Genomic DNA, 20,467 nt, shown 5'->3' on the forward strand with positions numbered 1-20,467 from the left:
ATAGGAGGCAACAGAGGGAGCAGAGGCAGGCCGGGATTCAGACACACGGCAGGGAAAAGAAGGTAAGGAGGGGACACGGGAGGGGCCCACAGGGAAGCAGGGAATACGGACCAGCTCCTTTACACAACGGAGAGCGCATATCCCACGGGGAAGTCAATAGCAAGAGATAAAGAGTGGGCCCCGCTCTCACTCTTTCTAGGGTATAATAAACGCTTTTTAGAGGCCCAGAGTCCGACAGTGCAGCCAGTCCACAAAGTCACGACGGCAGGGCACATTATCCCCAAGCCCTGTCGGAGATTCCCCACAAGGATTGCAGGTACTCAAGGGGGGACAGAAGAATACCACCTCCCCAGAGAAGGCTTCCTCGAGAAGAAAGGGGCAAAGAGCCCCCCAGACATAACCACAAGATAGAGACACTAAAGCGCGCTCAGCTGGCGAATTTGAACCATCCCAGCATCAGGACATAGAGCGCACACATGTCCAAATCAAGGGGCAGATAAACCCTCACCAATACTAACAAACCGAAACTAGACCACAATCTGGTGCAACTTTGGGGGACGGATCTGCAGACAAACACGAAGATAACGACGCAAAAAGGGAAAGGAGATATAGCCCAAGCGGAGGAGGAAAGCACCGAGATGACCACCAAGGAGGACATGAAGGCATGGTTCAAGGAATTCCAGGAACAATTCATGGCCTCCATGCACTCTCAATTTTAGTCCATGAAAGGAGAGATGAAACAAGCGGTGCAGGAGCTGAGAGTAGACATAGAGAACCTAGAGGGAAGAGCGGATACTCTGGAGAAAACGATACATAACCTGGATGAGGAGACGCAGCAGAATGTGGAAGTGCTGTAGAGAGTGGGTAGGCTGTCGCGCGAACTAGAGCTTCAATGCAAAGACCTGCAAAACAGATCCCGCAGGTCCAATATTAGAATCAAGAACATGGCAAAGAGCGTGGAAGACAAAGACCTTAGGCAGGCCGTGCAACAGGTCTTCAGGGACATATTAGAGGAAGAAGAGGAAGCCAAGATCCAGATCGATATAATACACAGAGTGGGCCCACGCCGCATGGGAGAACCGGGGACCCGTCCCCGGGATGTATTAGTCGCAATGGCGTCTTATACTCAAAAAGAACAGATCCTACCGAAAGCACGAACGCTAGAGCACATCAGGATGAACGGGATTGAAATACAACTCTTCCAAGATTTAGCACAATCAACGCTCAAGACGGGCACGAGATGGCACCAATAACTAAAGAACTGGCAGCGAGGCAGATTAGATATAAATGGATGTTCCCCTTCGGTCTACTTTTCACATGGGAAGGGAAGCAACAGAGAGTCACATCGTGCGAGGAAGGCGGACGAATAATGAATCTACAAGAAAGGGAAAGGGAACCAGCCAGTGGCAAAGAACCAACACAAAGAGGGAGTACCACGAGAGGGTGGAATAATGTAAACACAAAAAACAAGCATCACCCAAGACAGTGGGACACAAATAGAAGACACTCGTCAGGGCAAGCGTGGAAGAACGAAGAGAACCCGGGATCCAGACCGGAAGATACAAACATAAGCGACCGTGTGCAAATAACTAGAGGCGGCGAGCTGGGACCAAAATGGGATCAAGAGACACCTTAAGTGGGGTTTAGGACTACCACGCGACAGTTGACCTGAGTGCGAGAGGGCATGGAGCGAAGGGCGGCACACCCAAGCGGTCATAGGATCCAGTGCCCTCCTCAGGGAAGTTATGGCAGGGAGGGGAGGGGGGAAAGTTGGGAATACCGTAGGGGTAATGGGGTAGGTGGGAGGCAGGGAGAACCCACTGGAGACGTAAGGGGCCAAGCAAACAGGCGCAAGCGCAACAACAAGGGCAACACTCCTCAGCCAGAAGATAGGAATAAAAGTTCTGACATATAATATAAGAGGATTGAACTCCCGGGTTAAAGGAAGAAGACTGAGCACTTCCTACATAAAGAAAGGTTCGACATAATTATGTTACTGGAGACCCACATCAAGAAACAAGACAAGGGGAGGATCCGAATAAAAGGATTCAATCAGATCCTTCAAGCGAATAACAGCGAAAAAAAGGAAGGCGTACTGCTTGCCTTTGTAAACACCATGTACATGCAAATCATGAACACCCTCCCAAACAAACATGGAAGATACTTGTTTGCGAATGTACGAATAGAAGTAATACCATTGACCCTGGTGACAATATACGTCCCCCAATACGGGGCAGGATGGATTCCTTAGGGACACCCTAGGTAAGCTAGAAACTTTTGCAAAGGCGGAAACAATCGTGGCAGGTGATTTCAACTTGGCGTGGGAACCTGGGAAAGACAGATCCACATGGATCTCCAGCTGGCAGGGAGCTCCCTCAAAGGCCCTGCAGAGATCAATGGACAACCTGGCCCTAGAAGATGTCTGGAGGAAAATCAGGGGCTCGTCACAAGGTCACACATACTTCTCGCACGTACATGGAACAAGCTCGCAAATAGATTATATATGGACCACCGCAAGCCTACTGGGGAAGATAAGGGAGGTAGAGAAAGGGAACATATCACTCTCTGATCACGCCCCCCCTATGGATGACACTTCAAATCACACAAAAGCAATCCTGCCTTTGGAAATGGACTTTGCCGGAAGAAATAATTCAGGACCCAGTCATGCGGGAAGAAATTAGACTACATATCAAGGACTACCTGGAGGATAACGACACTCCGGCAACAACCAAAGCAACCCTGTGGGAAGCCCTCAAAGTGGTCATACGGGGACGCATAATGGCACTCAAGGCACACAGAGACAAATTAAGCGCCAAATGGGAAGCAGATCTGGAAACGAAAAAAGTGTAGAGCTAAGGGAAGAAATGGCTAGTAACAACTCTACGAAAATAAAGAGAGCGTACAGGCATATACAGGGCCAGTTGGAAACACTCAGAACGAAAAGGGCGGGGAGACAATTGCTACACCAGAGACATTGGTATTACATTAAAGCAAACAAAGCAGACAAACTGCTGGAAAGACAACTAAAGACAGGCCCAAACCATAAAAGCCCTGCTCAACGAGCATGGCCGGAAGAGCACACGGACGACGGAAATGGGAAGGATCTTCAAGCGGTACTACCAAAAACTATATTCAAAAGAGAACCCGGGAGCGACGGAGCAAACCAACTATTTGGGTGACATTACGCTCCTGACAGTGACTCAGGAAGAGAAACAGCAGTTGGACCAACCAATTACAGATGAAGAGATACAAAGAGCAATCCGGGAATTAACGAAGAAAAAAGCTCCGGGGCCAGACGGATTCACGGCTACATTTTATAAAACATACGCAAACGACCTAATCCCAACACTAATGGACCTATACAACTCGTTCATGGACACAGGCAACATCACAGACAATGAATGAAACGAAAATTCTGGTCTTCCATAAACAAGGGAAAGACCTGGAGAACCCAAGTTCATATCGCCCGATAGCACTAATCAATCTAGACGCTAATATATATACCAAGATCCTGACCAACAGGCTTACGAAGATTCTCCCCCACCTTATCCACCAGGACCAATCAGGGTTCATCTACAACAGGATGACGCATGACAACATTAGAAGGACAATCCACATCATAGAAAAGATAGGACATACACAAACCCCAGCAGCATTACTGGCGATAGATGCAGAGAAAGCCTTCGACCGCGTCGAGTGGTTGATGCTCTTCTGCACACTCGAAAAGATGGGCTTCGGAGAAAATTTCGTCAAGAGGGTCCGAGCCAACTACAACGTGCCGACCGCCAGGATAGCGATAAATGGGGAATTAACAGAAAAAATTGAGATAAGAAGAGGTACCAAGCAGGGATGTCCCCTCTCACCACTGTTATACGCACTCTTCTTAGAGCCACTCCTGGAACGGATCAGAGAGGCCCCAGACATAAAAGGAATAATGATGGGGGGGATAACTCATAAAGTAATGGCATACGCGGCCGACATGCTGATGGTAATATCAGATCCGGTAAAGACCCTACCCACCCTCATACGTGAAATAGAGAAATTTAGTACCGTATCAGGACATAAATCCGAACTCTTAACGCTAGCCGGAAACAGGGAAGAAATACATAAACAAACGTAGGAACAACAACTAAGGGTGGCATTGAAAGGGGTCAAATACCTCAGAGTGACCCTGACGAACAAAATTAATGACCTCTACGCAGAGAATTACTCAAGCCTCCTGGAAAAGACCAAAAAAGACGTGGAGAGGTGGCACCCACTGTCGATATCATGGTGGGACCGTATCACTGCGATAAAGATGACGGTCCTCCCCAGGCTGCTGTATACATTCCAGGCACTCCCCATAGAACTTCCACCAACCTTCTTCAAAGCTATCCACAAAGCTGTGTCGGCATACGTATGGCAGAAGAAAACTCCAAGACTGTCAAACTCCCTACTCACCACGCAGAGGAAATCAGGAGGCATGGCATTACCACACTTCAAGACGTATTATGAGGCAGCAACTATGGGTCCTGAAGGAATGGATCCCAGATGACTCCAACACAATTAGGGAAGCCCAGGACAGAGCGGTGGCTAGAACCAGCTTACGCTGCATACTGTGGACCAGAGCGGAACATAGGCGCCAAAATGTGAAGAAATTATGAAAACCCCGCTGGGAATCTGGAATAGGTCAATAGAAAAGGGAATACTGTCAGAGGATCCGGCGCCCTTTATGCCTTTGTTCCAAAACCCAGAATTCCCCCCCTGGAATGCAAAAGGGAGCATACAGAAAGTGGGAGGAGGCAGACTGTACAAAAGTGGGAGATATGTATATCGGGCAATGAATCAGGTCATTCAAGGAAAGCTGAGAACTCCTGGAGTTGACCGAAAAAGACAGATATAGGTATGACCAACTCTGTCATTGGCTGTCCACCCCGCTTGGTCCAGGTGGCAACCAGAACCCTTAATCCATTCAGAACTTTCATTAAGACGCAACCGAGTACAAATAAACTGGTATCAATGATATACAAATTCCTGAAAGCACCGAAGGAAGACACCAAATGGCATTATATGAAGAGGTGGGAAACAATGCTGGGAAGAGGAATATCAAAATCCCAATGGGAACATGTATGGCAATGCATCCCAAAATGGACTAGGGCAATCCACTCGAGAGAGGCGTGGATGAAAATACTGGTGCAATGGCACTACACCCCGGAAAGACTGCACTCAATGTATCACACAATACAGAATAAATGTTGGAGAGGGTGCGAAACGGAGGGGAGTTGGAGACATATCTGGTGGGACTGCCCGAAAGTGCAACACTATTGGACAGAGGTAAAAAAACAGATACGGGCGATGATCAAAGGTATGGAAGGGCTAGGGGAAGAAGTGTGGATGTGCGGCATGTGGTGCCCTGGAGATAAGTCGCTGACGAACACGCAGAAGAGGAACTTCATGGGGCTCCTCATTGCGGCATGGCTAGCAATAGCCCAGAAATGGAAGCAAAAGACACCGCCCTCAAGTCTGGAATGGCTGCGCAGCGTCTGGTCCCCTCTGGTGATGGAACGGATCACATATAACTTATAAGGGAACCGCCAAAAGTTCACCACAGACTGGGGAACGACACTAGAGCACCTGTATAGGGATTACATGGAACAGTGGTGCCCACACAACATAAGAATAATGGATTTGTTCACATAGCCTGAAACAGAAACGAGCAGCACCCAAGAACTAGAAGACAGAAGGGCTCATATGGGAAATGGGGATGGGTTCCTGCAAGGATGATTTACCGGGTCCTCCTATGTCGGAGTAACCCGGTAAGTCCCCATTGCAGGAACCCGGTAATGGAGCCCGGAATGGAGGTAATAGCTCCATGGCTACTTCCATTCTCGTAATGAGGCCCATTAGGTTTCTACCTAGACTCCACCTTGAACATGGGCAAGCAAGTCAATGGCACGTCCTCTGCTACAACGTACACATGTAAGCTGATCCATGCTTGCAAACCCTACCTTTACACCGAGAGCTGTACTACCCTAGCAAGAGCCTTAATTTTGTTGTAACTCGACTATTGGAAGGCCCTATATGCAGGAGCTAGCAAACAGACCACCAATAAATTACAAAATAATGCGTTGAAATCTGCACTCAGCATTCCTAAGAGAGAACATATTTCTGCAGCCAGAATGGAATCCAAATGGCTCGCCATCAAAGACAGGATTCTATTCAAACTAGTCTCAATTACCCACAAATGCCTAAACAATGCTGCCCCACAGTACCTCCAAGAAAAAATTATCAGAAAATCCTCATCTCGCCCAACGAGAGCTGCCCAATCTTGCTGTATTATTATGCCCAGATTCAACCTGAAAAGAGCATGGGGGAATAGTTTCCCAGTCTTAGCCGCCCAACAATGGAATGCACTACCCTTGCACCTCCAAACAGACCAAACCTTCCTACATTTCAGGAAAAACATGAAAACCTGGTTTGTCTCCAATGACATCTGAATGTAACCACTTTGTGCTCCAACCTCACTTTGTGCCACACCATATTGTACTTTACCTGTAACCTCTCATGTACTGTAAACTGTAATCTTACCTACAATTACCCTGTACCTGTAACCTCTCATATACTGTAAACTGTAACCTTACCCGTAATAACATTGTACTGTAAATGAAAACTGCATTATCTTGCTGCTCCCAGATACCCTCGGGTGAGGAGCGCCTTACAAATAAACAAACAATGTCATAAAAACGTCCTCCCAGAAATTAAACACAGGGGGGCAGCTCCATGCCACATGGAGGAAGTCTGCCGGTGAAGCCGCTCATCTAGCGCACTCATCTAGAGTGTCAGAGAAGAACTTGTGCAAAACTGCGGGTGTGTAGTAGAACTGGTGAAGGTATTTAAAGTGTATCAACTCAAATCTGCTATTAATAGCTATTCTCCTGGTTTGCTCGCCAGGGTTATCTTCCATTTTTCTCGGGACTACTCTGCCCATCACACTGTAGTCTCCAAATATGTCCTATATAGATGTGACACAATCCTGTTTGTGTCTGCCATCGCTATCACCTTGTCCGGTACAGGGGCCACCTCTGGTGAAACCGGAAATATTGAAAACAAACCCTTTAGGGAATCCCGTAGCTGGAAGTACAAGAACAAATCCAGAGACTTGACAGTCCCCCTGTTTTTAAACACCTCCAACGAGAAGAACCGCCCTTCCGGAAACAAATCCTTAAGGCTGGAGATGTCCAGTTTTCTCATACAATGTATGAAGCGGACCTTGCTAGTCAGCGACAGCCTCGGAATGTGAATGACTGGCAGTTTGGGAGAATAAAGAACCTCCCTCTTCCCTCAATGCGAACCCAGCCTCTGCAGGTCACTGCCACCATGTTTTTCAGCTTAGATGACTTACCCGGGTGACTTCAGTATAACTGCCCGCAATAGAGACAGAGCCTCAAGAGCTCTCTCTATCTCCACGTGCCTCCTGTCTACATCAGCACTAAACCAATATACCAAGAATGCTGCCTAAGCTGCTTCATAATACGCCTCAAAAGCGGGTAGTGCCAACCCCCCACTGTTTAATGGCGCAACCAATTTCTTCCAGCTCAGAAGCGATTGCTTACCCGCTCAAATGAACCGGGAGAGCACCAAATGCACCTCACTGAAATAAGACCTGGACAACGTCAGTGGTATGTTGAAAAAAAAACATAAATAAACCGATGTAGCAGGGCCATTTTTACCAGTGAAATTCTCCCATACAGATTAAGGTGTCAAGGAGTTCCCCCCCTTCTTATCTGGGTCCGGTGTTTGCCGGTGTCTTCGATCGCTGCCTTCTTGCGATCGCTCCTGGTCTTGAACAGCGCTGCTCGAGTCTCGTCTGGTTCCAGGTTGCATTTAGTTCCAGGAGCGCGCAGTCCAGGAATCCGGGAGTCTGGGAAAGGCTAGTAATGCTCGGAATCAAGAAGGGGGAAAGGGTCAGGAGCGTGTAATAGCACTGGGACAAAGGAACAATACCGCGAGCTACGAACACACGTCTGAGGCTACTCTGCAATAGCATTGAGACGCGCGGAGGCGCGGAAGGCGTGATCTATAAATAGATCACGCCGTGTTCAGAGCATGGAGCGAGCAAGGGCTTCAGCTCTGGACGGCCATGTTGGAAGTAGTACGGAATGTCCAAAAGGTGCGTGATCTGAAGTTCATGACAGCATGCCTCCTCAAAAGGCCTTTCCCTCCAGGTTTGCCCGAGTGTATTAGGTGAAATCTTCTGAGCAACCGAGGAGCCTTGATATTTGAAACAAGTTCCCAGGTCCTTTCGCTAGGAGGATATCCTTTCCACTCCACTAGGTATTGAAGATGGCCCCGCTAATAACTGGAGTCACAAATCCGGGACACCTCATATTCCTGTTGGTTGTCAACCAGTAGAGGAGGAGGTCTACTGGATTTTCGACAGGAGTGGATGTAGGGCTTCAATAGGGATGTGTGAAAAACTGGATGAATTCTTTTCCAGGAGTCAGGTAGCTTGATTAGATATGAGACAGGATTGATAATCTCCTTGATGGGAAATGGACCATAGTAGCGGGGAGCCAGCTTGTTTGGTCGCAAGTGTCGGGGGAGTAGTTTTGATGACAACCACACTTGGTCAGCGACCGTATAGGAAGGACCTGGTCTTCTCTTGGAATCCGCATACCTCTTGGTCTGTAACCTGGCTTTCTCTAAGTGTTCTTTAGCCTCCCGGTGAATGTTAAGAGTTTCGATCCAGGAGTCAACAGTAGGGACTGGTGTAGGGTAAGGAAGAACCGAGGGTAAAACCGATGAATGGAACCCCCGACTACAATAAAAAGGGCTGGTCTGTAGCGCTGAGTGTTCGGAGTTGTTTTAAGCAAATTCCGCAGCGGGTATCAGGAGAGACCAGTCATCCTGGACCTTGGTGGCGAAACATCGGAGATATTGTTCCAGGGTCTGATTTGCACGTTCTGTGGCTCTGTTGGTTTGGGGGTGATATCCTGAAGAGAGGGCACGTTGGATTCCTAGTACCCGACAGAGGTGTTTCCAGAATTGTGAAATGTATTGGGGACCCCGGTCAGATATGATCTTGGAAGGAAGCCCATGTAGTCGGAATACGTGTCCCAGAAATATTCCAGCTAGCTCTGAAGAGGAGGGTAGTTTCATCAGTGGCGTAAAATGGGCCATATGGGTAAACAAATCTATGGTGACCTTGATGGTAGTATATCCTCGGGAAGGTGGTAACTCCACTATGAGGTCTGTAGTGATGATTTCCCATGGTTTAGAGGGTAGAGTGGGCTGCAGAAGAAGACCCGCCGGTCTTTTGTTATCATGTTTATTTTGGGCACAGGTTATACAAGCCTGGATGTATTGCTGTACATCAGACTTCATTTTAGGCCACCAGAACTGTCTCTGTATAAGACAGAGGGTGTTGGTGATACCTCGGTGCCCGTAATGGATTGTGTCATAACAAAGGTTTATTATTTTTTGCTGTAACTTCCGTGTAGGAATGAGTAGTGCATTGTCCTTGAATAAGTAGCCTTCCTTGGCTCTTAATTTCCAGTGATTTCTTGTTGAAATGTCCTTCCATATTTCCGAGGATTGGGTTTGCGATCGGACTTCTTCCAGGAGATCAACTGCTTGGACTACGAAGATCGTGGGAGAAAACATTTTAGGAAATGCCTTATCTTCAGTGGTCACGTAGTCAGGACGGCGAGACAAGGCGTCTGCGATCAGGTTCTGTGATCCAGGGACATGGGTAATGTGGAACTGATACTGGGCAAAAAAGTAGGCCCAACGTGCCTGACGACTGTTCATGCACTCCAGTGACTGTAGAATCTGAAGGTTTGGATGATCTGTACGGACTTGGACAGGATGTCTGGCTCCCAGAAGTAAGTGTCGCCATTCAGTGAAGGCTTGGCGAATGGCTAAGAGTTCCTTTTCCAGGACGGAGTAGTGGGTTTCACTAGGAGTTAAGGTTCTTGAAAGATAAGCAACTGGGTGTTCCAAATCGTCCTCCATTTTCTGCTTCAACACTGCTCCTATAGCATAATTGGAGGCATCCGTTTCCACTAAAAAGGGTCGACTTGTATCGGGTTGAGCCAAAATGGGAGCTTGTGTGAACTCAGTCTTCAAACGCTGGAATACAGTTTCTTGTAATTTTGACCAGAAAAATGGGGTGTCCTTCTTTAGCAGAGCCACTATAGGTTGCACAATCTTCGAAAAGGTGGCTATGAACTTTAGGTAGAAATTGGCTAGTCCTAGGAAGGATTGGATTTGTTTCACGGACGTGGGAGTAGGCCAGGCGAGAATGGCCTTTACTTTTGAAGGGTCCATGCCAATCCCCTCTGGACTAAGGATAAATCCCAGATAGTGCACAGAGGTAACGTGAAACAAACATTTTTCAGGCTTGCCTAAGAGGTGATGTTCCCGGAGTCTCTGTAGAACTGCCTTAACATGTCCTTCATGCTTCAGAGGGTCCTTGGAAAAAATCAATATGTCGTCCAGATAGACAATGACGAAGAGAAACAACATATCAGAGAACACCCTATCAATAAAACGTTGGAATACTGCTGGGGTATTGGCTAGTCCAAATGGCATGACCAGGTACTCGTAGTGGCCAAAGGGTGTTCTAAAGGCGGTCTTCCACTCGTCTCCTTCCCGGATACGGATCAAATGGTAGGCACCCCTGAGATCCAATTTGGTGAATATTACGGCTCCTCTCACAGCTTCCAGGATATCCGAGATCGGGGGCAGTGGGTACCGATCCTTGAGGGTGCATTGATTTAAGCCTCTAAAGTCGAGGCAAGGTCTGAGTTCCTTGGTATCCTTCTTGGGAACGAAGAACAACAAAGCACCCGCTGGAGATTTAGAGGGTCTTGGTGCCGTTTTCAAGATTAGTGTCTAGGTATTCCCGAAGGGCCTTTTTCTCGGGTTCGGAAAGAATGAAGATTCTGCCGAAGGGAATTACAGCTGAGGGATCCGTATCTATGGCACAGTCTTCGGGCCTGTGAGGGGGTAAGGCTTGGACTATGGCAGTAGAAAATACATCAGCATATCCCTGATAGGCCTCTGGAACTTGTATGATATTGGAAACCATGAGTAGTGTGTCTTGGTCTCTTGGTGGTTCTTTAGAAGTTACAGAGGAGGGGTCCAGGGATAGACAGTGGGACATACAGAACTCTGAGCCCAGGAATAATGATCCTGCTGTCCAATTGATATACGGATTGTGCTTTTGTAACCAGGGCATTCCCAAAACCATGGGGTAATGGGCTGACTTAATGATGTCGAATGTAATCCGCTCTTGATGATGGTTTATGGAAAGTTGGATCTCTTTAGTCTGCAGACGTATGGGTCCTGAAGAGAGGGGTCTTCCGTCAATTGCTTCCACCGGCTGCATGGTGTTTCGTTTCTCGTACGGAATATGATGACTAACAACCCAGTCTTGATCAATGAAAATTCCCATAGCTCCGCAGTCCACCAAGGCCAGAATGGGATAGGTCTTGTCTTTGGAGGGCGACAGGAAGGCCTGTAGTATCACCAAACTGTTTTGTCCAGGAGAGTTCAAGGATGGAATTGATGTGGAGCAAACATCTCTCTCCCGAATCTCTGCTCCATTTAAGATCGGGAGCTGGCGTTTCCCGAACGCCAAGGAGGTGCCAGAGGACATTCCCTGACCAAATGTTTGTCTGAAGCACAATACATACACAAACCCGTATGGATCCTTCTCAATCTTTCTTGAGGTGATATGGGTCCACGAAAGGCTCCAATTTGTATGGGTTAAGGTTCTGGGGCTGGACTTGGGTTTGTGTCCGTTCTGGCTGTGCTCTCAAAGGATGTCTTGGGTGGGTTTCCCTTGGATTTCTTCCTTTCAGCCTTCCTTTCCTGGATGCGAAAGTCTATTTGCAAGGCCAGGTCCATTAGTGCATGGAATGAATTTGGTCTGGCCACCTTGGCCAGTTCATCCTTGATCTCATCGTTCAGGCCCCTCCTGAACAGGGTAAAACTAGCCTCAGAGGACCAGTCTGCTTCCTTAGCCAATTGTTTAAATCTGGTCACATAAGTGAGCATATCTTGGGAGCCCTGTTGAAAGTCCAGCAAGCGTTCTTGGGCAGTATAGACCTGCTCTGGATGGTCAAACATGCCTTTAAGGGCCTGTATGAACCCGTCATAGTCGTCTAGGAGGGCATCGCCGGAGTTAACAAGGGGTGTTGCCCAAGTTAAGGCGTTGCCGGAAAGGTGGGATATGATGAAACCCACCTTAGCCCTAGGAGTCGAGAAATAATAGGGCTTAAAGGTAAAGTGGACCAGGCATGCATCCAGGAATCCGCGAAGTGTTTTTGCCGAACCATCATACTTGTCAACAATACCGCCCAACAGCGCACCCTCCTTTGTAGCAGAATCCCGGGATAAGACCAATTGTTTGAGCGCTGCGTTTTCCGCCTTAAGATTTTGAACCTCGGTTGATAATTCTTGCATGCGTCGCATTAAGTCCTGCATGGCGGCTTCCATCTCGTTTTTAGGTTCGATCGGGTGGCGTCTCAAACTGTCAAGGCGTTCCCCCCCTTCTCACCTGGGTCCGGTGTTTGCCGGTGTCTTCGATCGCTGCCTTCTTGCAAAGGCTCCTGGTCTTGAACAGCGCTGCTCGAGTCTCGTCTGGTTCCAGGTTGCGTTTAGTTCCGGGAGCGCGGAGTCCAGGAATCCGGGAGTCTGGGAAAGGCTAGTAATGCTCGGAATCAGGAAGGGGGAAAGGGTCAGGAGCGGGCAATAGCACTGGGACAAAGGAAACAATACCGCGAGCTATGAACACACGTCTGAGGCTACTCTGCAATAGCATTGAGACGCGCGGAGCCGCGGAAGGCGTGGTCTATAAATAGATCACACCGCGTTCAGCGCATGGAGCGAGCAAGGGCTTCAGCTCTGGATGGCCATGTTGGAAGTAGTACGGAATGTAAGCCCCGTTGAGACAAGGACCAGGAGGTCCAAAAGGGGCGTGATCTGAAGCTCATGACATAAGGGGCAATCGCATTCATCTTCCTACGACCACTTTGGTCTGTTCCAACACCCTTTCATAATTGCATTGATTCCGGGGACCAAACTATGTCTATCCCCAGGTACCGGCTATAATCCATATGCCACTGAAATGCTAAGCCATCATTATACTGTACAGTAGAGTCATTGGAGGTCATTACGACCTGGGCGGTAAGGGGTTAACGGCGCCGGTAAAGGTGCCGGAGCCGTCAATCCCTCACCGCCTCATTACGAGTTCTGCTCGCGGGACCCGCTAAGGCCACCCGGTAAAACCAGGCGTCCGTAGCGGGTCCCGCGAGCAGACCAGGGTGCTAACAACGGGCCTGTTGTTAGCACCCTCCACATTCCCTTTGAGCCCTATGGGGGCTCGAATGGGGATGGGTTCCTTGAATGAGGAATTACCGGGCCCTCCAAGGTCGGAATGGCCCGGTAATTCCTCTTTCAAGGAACCCGGACCAGGTACCCGGTATGGGGGTAGCCATGCCGCTAATAGCGGCATGGTTATGGTTACCTCCATACTCGGAATGACCCCCATTGAGTGGGAAAAGTACAGATTTTGTGATATTTCTTTTCAATTCTGAAAAATTCCCAAAGTCTACCACATCCATCATGATCGGCACTAAGTTATCCTGTGGGTTCTTGACGTGATCACCATGTCATCTGCATATACAAACACCACCAATCTATGTCTATACAGTTGTATCCCTCTGTGTATGTGCCTGTCCCTAATTACTTTGGCTATTGGCTTTATCGTCAAAGCAAACAACAGGGGCAAAAGAGGACACGCTTGCCTTGTGCTTCTCCCCCAATGGAATTACCGGCGTAAACTGGCCATTCACTCTAATCTGAGCCTTCGGAGAGGTGTAAAGCAATTAAACCATCGATCAAACCCCCACACCCCCTGCACCCACCGCCAACCCATTCTCCTCAAAATGGTAAAGCGAAAAGACTATTCCACCAAATCAAACGCTTTTTTGGGATCCAACAGCACTGCCACAATGAAATATTCCTGACGTCAAAGTAAATATATGCTGCAACTTGTAGGAGGTAGACCGTGCCGGATTGATCTGACTTACCACACTTATGCATGATTGGGAATACTCTGTTAGCCAGGAATTTAGCCAAAATCTTATTGTCTAAGTTGATAAGCAAAATGGGACGGTAGGAGGATCACTCATCTGCCGCTTTCCCGGGCTTCAGTAATACTGTGACCAGTGCATCCCTCATGGAGTCTGATAGCTGCCCATCCCACAAGATCTGCTGATACACTTCTAAAAGATGGAGAGCCAGAAGCGATGCAAAATGTTTATAAAATTCCATTCCAGAGGAGGCTCCTGCAGGGAGAGAGATCTACCCCCCACTCTCTGCTTAGCGAAGCGCTTGATCTGCAGAGAGTTGGAGCTAGAAGACCAAAGGTCTCTAGCAGGGAGGTATTTAGGGAGAGCGTGTTGGATGTAGCGGGGTCCCAGGCCTAAGAAAGCCTTGTGGATGATGCAGAGGGTCTTGAATTTGATCCTAGCAACAACCGGGGGCCATTAGAGAGATTTTAGAACTGGAGAGATGTGATCCCTGGTATTTAGGCCAAGAATAAGTCTTGCAGTCCTATTCTGGATTAGTTGTAGGGGGCGAAGAGAGGACAAAGGAAGATTGAGGAAGAGGCTGTTGCAGTAGTCCAGCCTAGAGAGGACCAGAGCTCTGGAGCCATTGAGTTTCTAGGGGAAGGTGAGGAAAGTGAGAATGCCTCTGAGGAGGTGCAACTGATAGTGGGCCTTCTTGGCAAAGTCTGCAATGTGAGGAGAGCAAGAGAGAGAGGAGTCCAAGATAACACCAAGCATTTTTGCCTCACAAGAGGGTGGGGGGGGACCCATAGAGGGCAGCTAGAGGGTAGACGGGAAGGAGGGAACAGGGGTCCCAATGAAAAGGATTTCAGTCTTAATGGTATTAAGGTATACCTCATTGGCAGCACACCATGCCTGAATAGCAGTCAGACGGTCAGGGATGAGAGAGGAGGAAGAGGAGGCAGTAGAGGGAAGCTTGAAGGAGAGCTGCATGTCATCTGCATAACACTGGAAGTGAGGAGAGAAGGAGGAGATCAGATGGGCCAGAGGGGCGAGGTAGATGTTGAAAAGCCAGGGCGAGAGGATAGAGCCTTTAGGGATGCTGCAGGTGGAGAGTGATGGGGGAGAGACATTGCCCATTTGAACCTGGGAAGGACAGTCGGAGAGGAATGAGGTCAACCAGTCCAAATGACAGGCCTGTGATGCCAAGAGTGTCATGGAGCCGATTAGTCAGGGTGGCATGATTGACCGCGTCGAAGGCAGAGGAAAGATCCAGAAGGATAAGAACGGGTGGAGAGTTGGAGTCGAGATTCGAGAGCAAGTCTTGCTGGGTGTTCAGTAGAGCAGTTTCTGTGCCTCTGGCTGCTCTGAAGCCAGACTGGTGGTCATGGAGACAACCAACAGATTCAGTGTGTTGGATCAGTTGGCAGATGACCAGCTTCTCCAGGCGTTTGCACAGAAAGGGGTTAATGGAGATAGGGTGGTAGTTAGCAGGGCAGGAGGGGTCGGCAGCTTTTTGAGGAGAGGATGCACAAGGGAGTGCTTGAGGGATAGCGGGAAGGAGCCAGTTGCAGAGGAGTGATTATAGAAATCAGCCAAGGCTGGTGCAAGGGAGGCAATGTTGTCCTTGAGGGTTCTGGAGGAGCAGGGGAGCACCTGTTTTGGGGAGACTTTCATATTATCTAGAAATCTCATATGGTGCTATGGGCGAGAAAGAAGAGAGTTGGAGGGAAGGGGAGAGGGGGGTTAAGAGAGGCCTGCAAGCAGGGGAGGGAGGAGGAGGAGGGGGAGTAGAGGAGAGTGAGGACAGCATGTCCTGAGTTTTCAGGGAGAAGTGGGAGGCCAATGAATTACAGAGGAACAGGGATGGCAAGGTGGACGTGGAGACTGCAGTAGGATTGGCGAGTTCCTTGCAGATTTCTAAACAATTTGCCCATGTTGTTAGTGGCCCCAGAGATGCAGGATATGTGCCCTCTTCTTTGAACGGATGGAGAGTCTGTATTGCCTTTGGAGCAGGCGGCAGGACAATCTGTCAGAGGATGTGCCTGACGCCCGCCACTTCTGCTCAACAACTTGTTGAGATGCAAGGTCTCAGTGCTCACATACCTGTTTTGTAAACGCAGTCAGGGAGCAGCAACCAGTACGCTTAGTCTTCCTAAACAACTAGAGCACGTCTTCTGCTTCCACAAGGAGCAAAGAATCGCTGTGTTGGAAAGTATAAATGGCGCCCGTTAAATGAGGCGTCATTCTCCACAAAAACCAAAGTGACCATGCTCTATACTTCACGACAGACTGCTCATGTATGACCTTCGATTATCTGCTACTCCAGAAATACTTCGTACAATGTCCATCCCTGTACTTAAGGACACTCATCGGCCTATTAAGGCTGAATCAGCTACCGACATTAGCTGTGAGCGGACCTCGCCAAGGCATTTCCAAGATACATAGATTTTGCAGATTATGTACATTAAATCATTTACCAGGAAATTAATAGGCATGTCTCGACTCATTGTCGAATTTTGGGGAAAGAATACATGATTCAACTAGAGAAATGTGTTCATAACTCTGACCATATAACAATGAGTTTGTTTTGGTGATGCTGTTTAACTGGAAAACAAATGTAGCTAACTATTGCACTGTATATGCTATGGCAGCAAATTGAGGGAAAATTAAAAGATGTTAAAATAATTGTTTAGACAGATAACATTCCACTAATGCAAGTCTGAACTATTTAAACTAGGGAAATTGATCAATAAGAATGTTTTTAATGTAAATATGGAATATGGCATTTTACTTATTTACACAATGAAATGATTTTATAAATGTGTTATCGGATAACCATGTTGTGACTTCAGGAAATATGTCTGGTAATTTTAATTTGATTAAATATTGTATTGTATTTTAATGTTTTATAATGTTGGGAAAGTTCTATTGAACTATAAGACACTCATTTTAAATGAAATATATAAATATATTTTGATTTGTAATTAGCATCATCTTTTGTTCCACTTTCCTTAGTGTCTTGGGGTACTCTGCGCATTCCTGGTGTTCTCCAAAGGCTTGGAGTTACGTATCTTGTGGTTTCCAGCTTGCAATTACTATTTGTAAAGGTGGTTCCAGAAAATATTCAGCAGGTGAGATTTTTTCCTTGCTCTGCAAAATATTTAATTCAATTAGTAAATCAACTTTATCCAGAAAATAACATTAAATCCATCAAAGTACATGAAGTCATATAATGACATAAATACGGTACTCGCGTTGAATGCCACTATAATTTGCCTAAAGACTAAATTATATCGAGTATTACAAAGAAAGAGTGGTAAATACAAAGACTATAATATCGCACATTAATAACGTAGCATTTTACATTACACAGACTGATGTTGAAAGCCAGCATGAACAGGGCATGCAAAACTTGTAAAGTGCCCTTTAACGTGACTTTGTTTACATACTTACACATCGTGAGGCATGCCCACGTAGACAGCTGAAAGGAAGACAAAGGGGCTAATTTTCAATGGGGCATAATGTGACAAACATGCATGAAAACCTTGTTTAAGGTTTATGCATGTTTATGCAGTCATTTTAGTGCAAACAAAACAGAGTGGTACATAACAGAGCCGCCAAAAATACTGACAAACACCAAAAAGATTAAATCAATATATAAAAGGTAGTGGGGAAAGGGGTTAAAATAGGTCAGGATGGGTTGGCTTTAAAAGGGTGGAAAAAAGGCAAGTTAGGGGGCATTTTCAGTGTTTTGTCTGCGATTAAATGTACCACTCTGTAATTGTGGTTGGTAAGAACACATAAAACCGTCTTTCTCTACGGACTGGAAGCGGAACCTTTTTCAACAGAAAAAAATGTCTTTCCCTTTAAATTTAGATGCGTGGGGGCGCGGCTCTGGGAGCATGCTCCCCCCTGACTCTGACCACTGGCACCACTCCTCAGTCCTCTTTTCAGCATCGAAGGGAGTGGACCGCTTTCACCAGCGCTCCTGGATTAGGCCTCCGGTCTTGTAAATCCACGTGCTCTTGCCCGGGATATTTTCTTTTTCCCTTTTTTACCAGATACCAATTATCAGAGTAATGCTCTGTCCTCTGATGCCACACTGCTCCCCGGCGCATGTCGAAGACGGCGGGTTTTAACAGGTGTCCGGCCTGCAAGGGTTTCTTTCCCACTTCGGATCCTCACACGCTCTGCCTCCGGTGCCTTGGCCCCGACCACGGGTGGGACCAATGTTCTGCGTGTGACGCACTGACCCTCCGCTCATTGAAGAACCGTTTAGCCAAGTGGAGGGAGCTATTTGAAATATTACCCTCAGAAGACCAGCCCTAAGGTAGGTGCCCTGCACCCTGCAAGGGCCTCTTCTTCACTGGAAAGTGTCCAAGCGGGAGGGACCTTACAGGTCGTAAGGACACAGAGGCTCAGAGAGCTACTGGCCAACATGCTGAGGGGTCCCAGAATCCTCCTGGGCCCACTACTGAGGGGCCGCAAGGCTCTAGTACCGGGGCTTTCCCGAGGGGCTCTGCTCTCACACAGGGCCAGCTCCAGAGGTGGCGCCTATACATAGCATTAGCACTGTGTATAGGCCAGGTCATCAGGCCTAGCTCATCAGGCACCATGCAGCAGGCACGTGGCACTGGGCTTAACAAAATGGCCGCCCGCCAGACAAGATGGCGTTGCATCCTGAGCCTTAACATTCTGGCACGCAGGCATGGGGATGCACGTCGAGATGGATTGGACAGCGCCAGTTACCTGGTCCACATCATACCCAACCACATCTGCACAGGGGTGGTGCACAAACCCTCGCTTAGTGTGAAATGGGGCAGCAAGAACACAGCAGGCACAGCTTCCGGGACTTGTTCCCATGCAGCAAAGCCCTTCACCAGCATGCAAGGTTAGGTTCTTTTGAAAAGTTCCTCACCCTCATGAAGTCGCCTCAGATGGGCACCATCCTCATGCGGGTCATCAAGGGCATGCTTCCTCCGACCGTGGTACAGACCACGGTTCCCGTTCAGGCCCAGGTTCCCGCACTCCCATTGCAGGTAGTCTCTGCGGCTCTGCCCGCGGCACAGCCTGTCAGCACGGTTTATAGTGAAAATGTCGACTGCAAAAATGTTGAGAAAAAAAACATTTGAATGTGTTCCCCCGCAATACCCCATTTATTTTTACTAGCTAAACCCAAAAACAACATACACATTTTAAAAAAAAAAACACATTCGCATTTTTTTCCGACATTATTTTTTTCAACATTTTTGCATTCGACTTTTTTTTCGATATTATAACTGGATACCTGTCTACAGCCGCCCGCACCCAGCACACCACCAGGAGCTCCCTACCTGCAGGACACAGCGAGTGACATGGACGAAGAGGAGGATCAGGATACTCCCTCCTCAGCTACGGCCTTCCGCGAGAGGCTGGCAGGTGTGGCCGAGTACCTGGGGATCCTGCAGCCCCAAATTGAACAACCTGAGGCCGGGGTCTTGGCAGCGATGTTGACCATCCCCTGTCCAAGAACTGGCATCCCTCTACAAAAGTATGTAGAATCCTTGGCAACAAAGGGCTGGGTAAAGCCACTTTCCACGCATAAACACCTTGATGCCAAGTATAGGCAGGTGGAAGGGGACTCACTCATACTATCTGTGCACTCCCCACCTCATTCCTCTATTATAGCTGTGGCCTCCATTTACTCTAAACCGCAGACTTCATCTGCCCCTACATCAGCACTCCTAGGGAAGGAGGAAAAGCTGCTGGAGTCCTTTGGCAAAAAGATATACTCTAATGCTATGCTCCACCTGCACCAGGCGAATGCGGGATGGCATGTTGGCACGGTGAACCAAAAGCTTTGGTGGGAAATTGTGAACTTCCTCGCGGAGCTCCCCGTGCATAGTCAGGCGAGATTTAGGGCAGGGTTGGCAGAGGACAAGATAGTGGCCCGTGATATCATGGAGTCCACAGTGGCACACATTAACACAACGGGCAGTGCTATCTGTATCACCACCGGCATGAGGAGGACATCGAATAATGGTGGCTTGTCTCCTGGCTGTGCCACGCACAAGACCCAAAATGAGGAGGCTGCAGCTACATTTCTCAGCCTCTTGGAATCAGGAGACAGGCTCACAAGCAGCTCTACTCCGCATATCACAACACCTTCACCAGGACCTGATGTGGTTGGTAGAGACCAACCTGTTATCGGGCATACTGTTCAGGCAGCCTTTACCAGAAATCACCATTACCACAGACTCGTCCCTAGAGGGATGGCAGGGCTACATTTGACAACCACAGTGACCATGGAGTATGGTCACGGCAGTAAGAACTGGAACACATCCACTGGCTCGAGATGATGGCCATCTGGCTTGCTCTCAAAGCGTTCCTCCCCATTGTAAACAGCAAGTCGGTTTGCATCCACT

The 20,467-nt window shown here is 48.1% G+C and overlaps 1 protein-coding gene across 1 annotated transcript in view; it reads left to right on the forward strand.

Moving 5' to 3' along the window:
* Window positions 1-20,467, forward strand: part of HGSNAT (heparan-alpha-glucosaminide N-acetyltransferase) — a 2,225,524-nt gene that overhangs the window by 1,226,018 nt on the left and 979,039 nt on the right. The window contains exon 11 of the mRNA XM_069637664.1: window positions 17,079-17,194. Within this exon, the coding sequence (XP_069493765.1) occupies window positions 17,079-17,194 (116 nt within the window). The remainder of the gene's footprint in view (window positions 1-17,078; window positions 17,195-20,467) is intronic.

Source organism: Ambystoma mexicanum, chromosome 14 (assembly GCF_040938575.1).
Source record: "Ambystoma mexicanum isolate Mex_15411 chromosome 14, UKY_AmexF1_1, whole genome shotgun sequence".
Classification (NCBI taxonomy): domain Eukaryota; kingdom Metazoa; phylum Chordata; class Amphibia; order Caudata; family Ambystomatidae; genus Ambystoma; species Ambystoma mexicanum.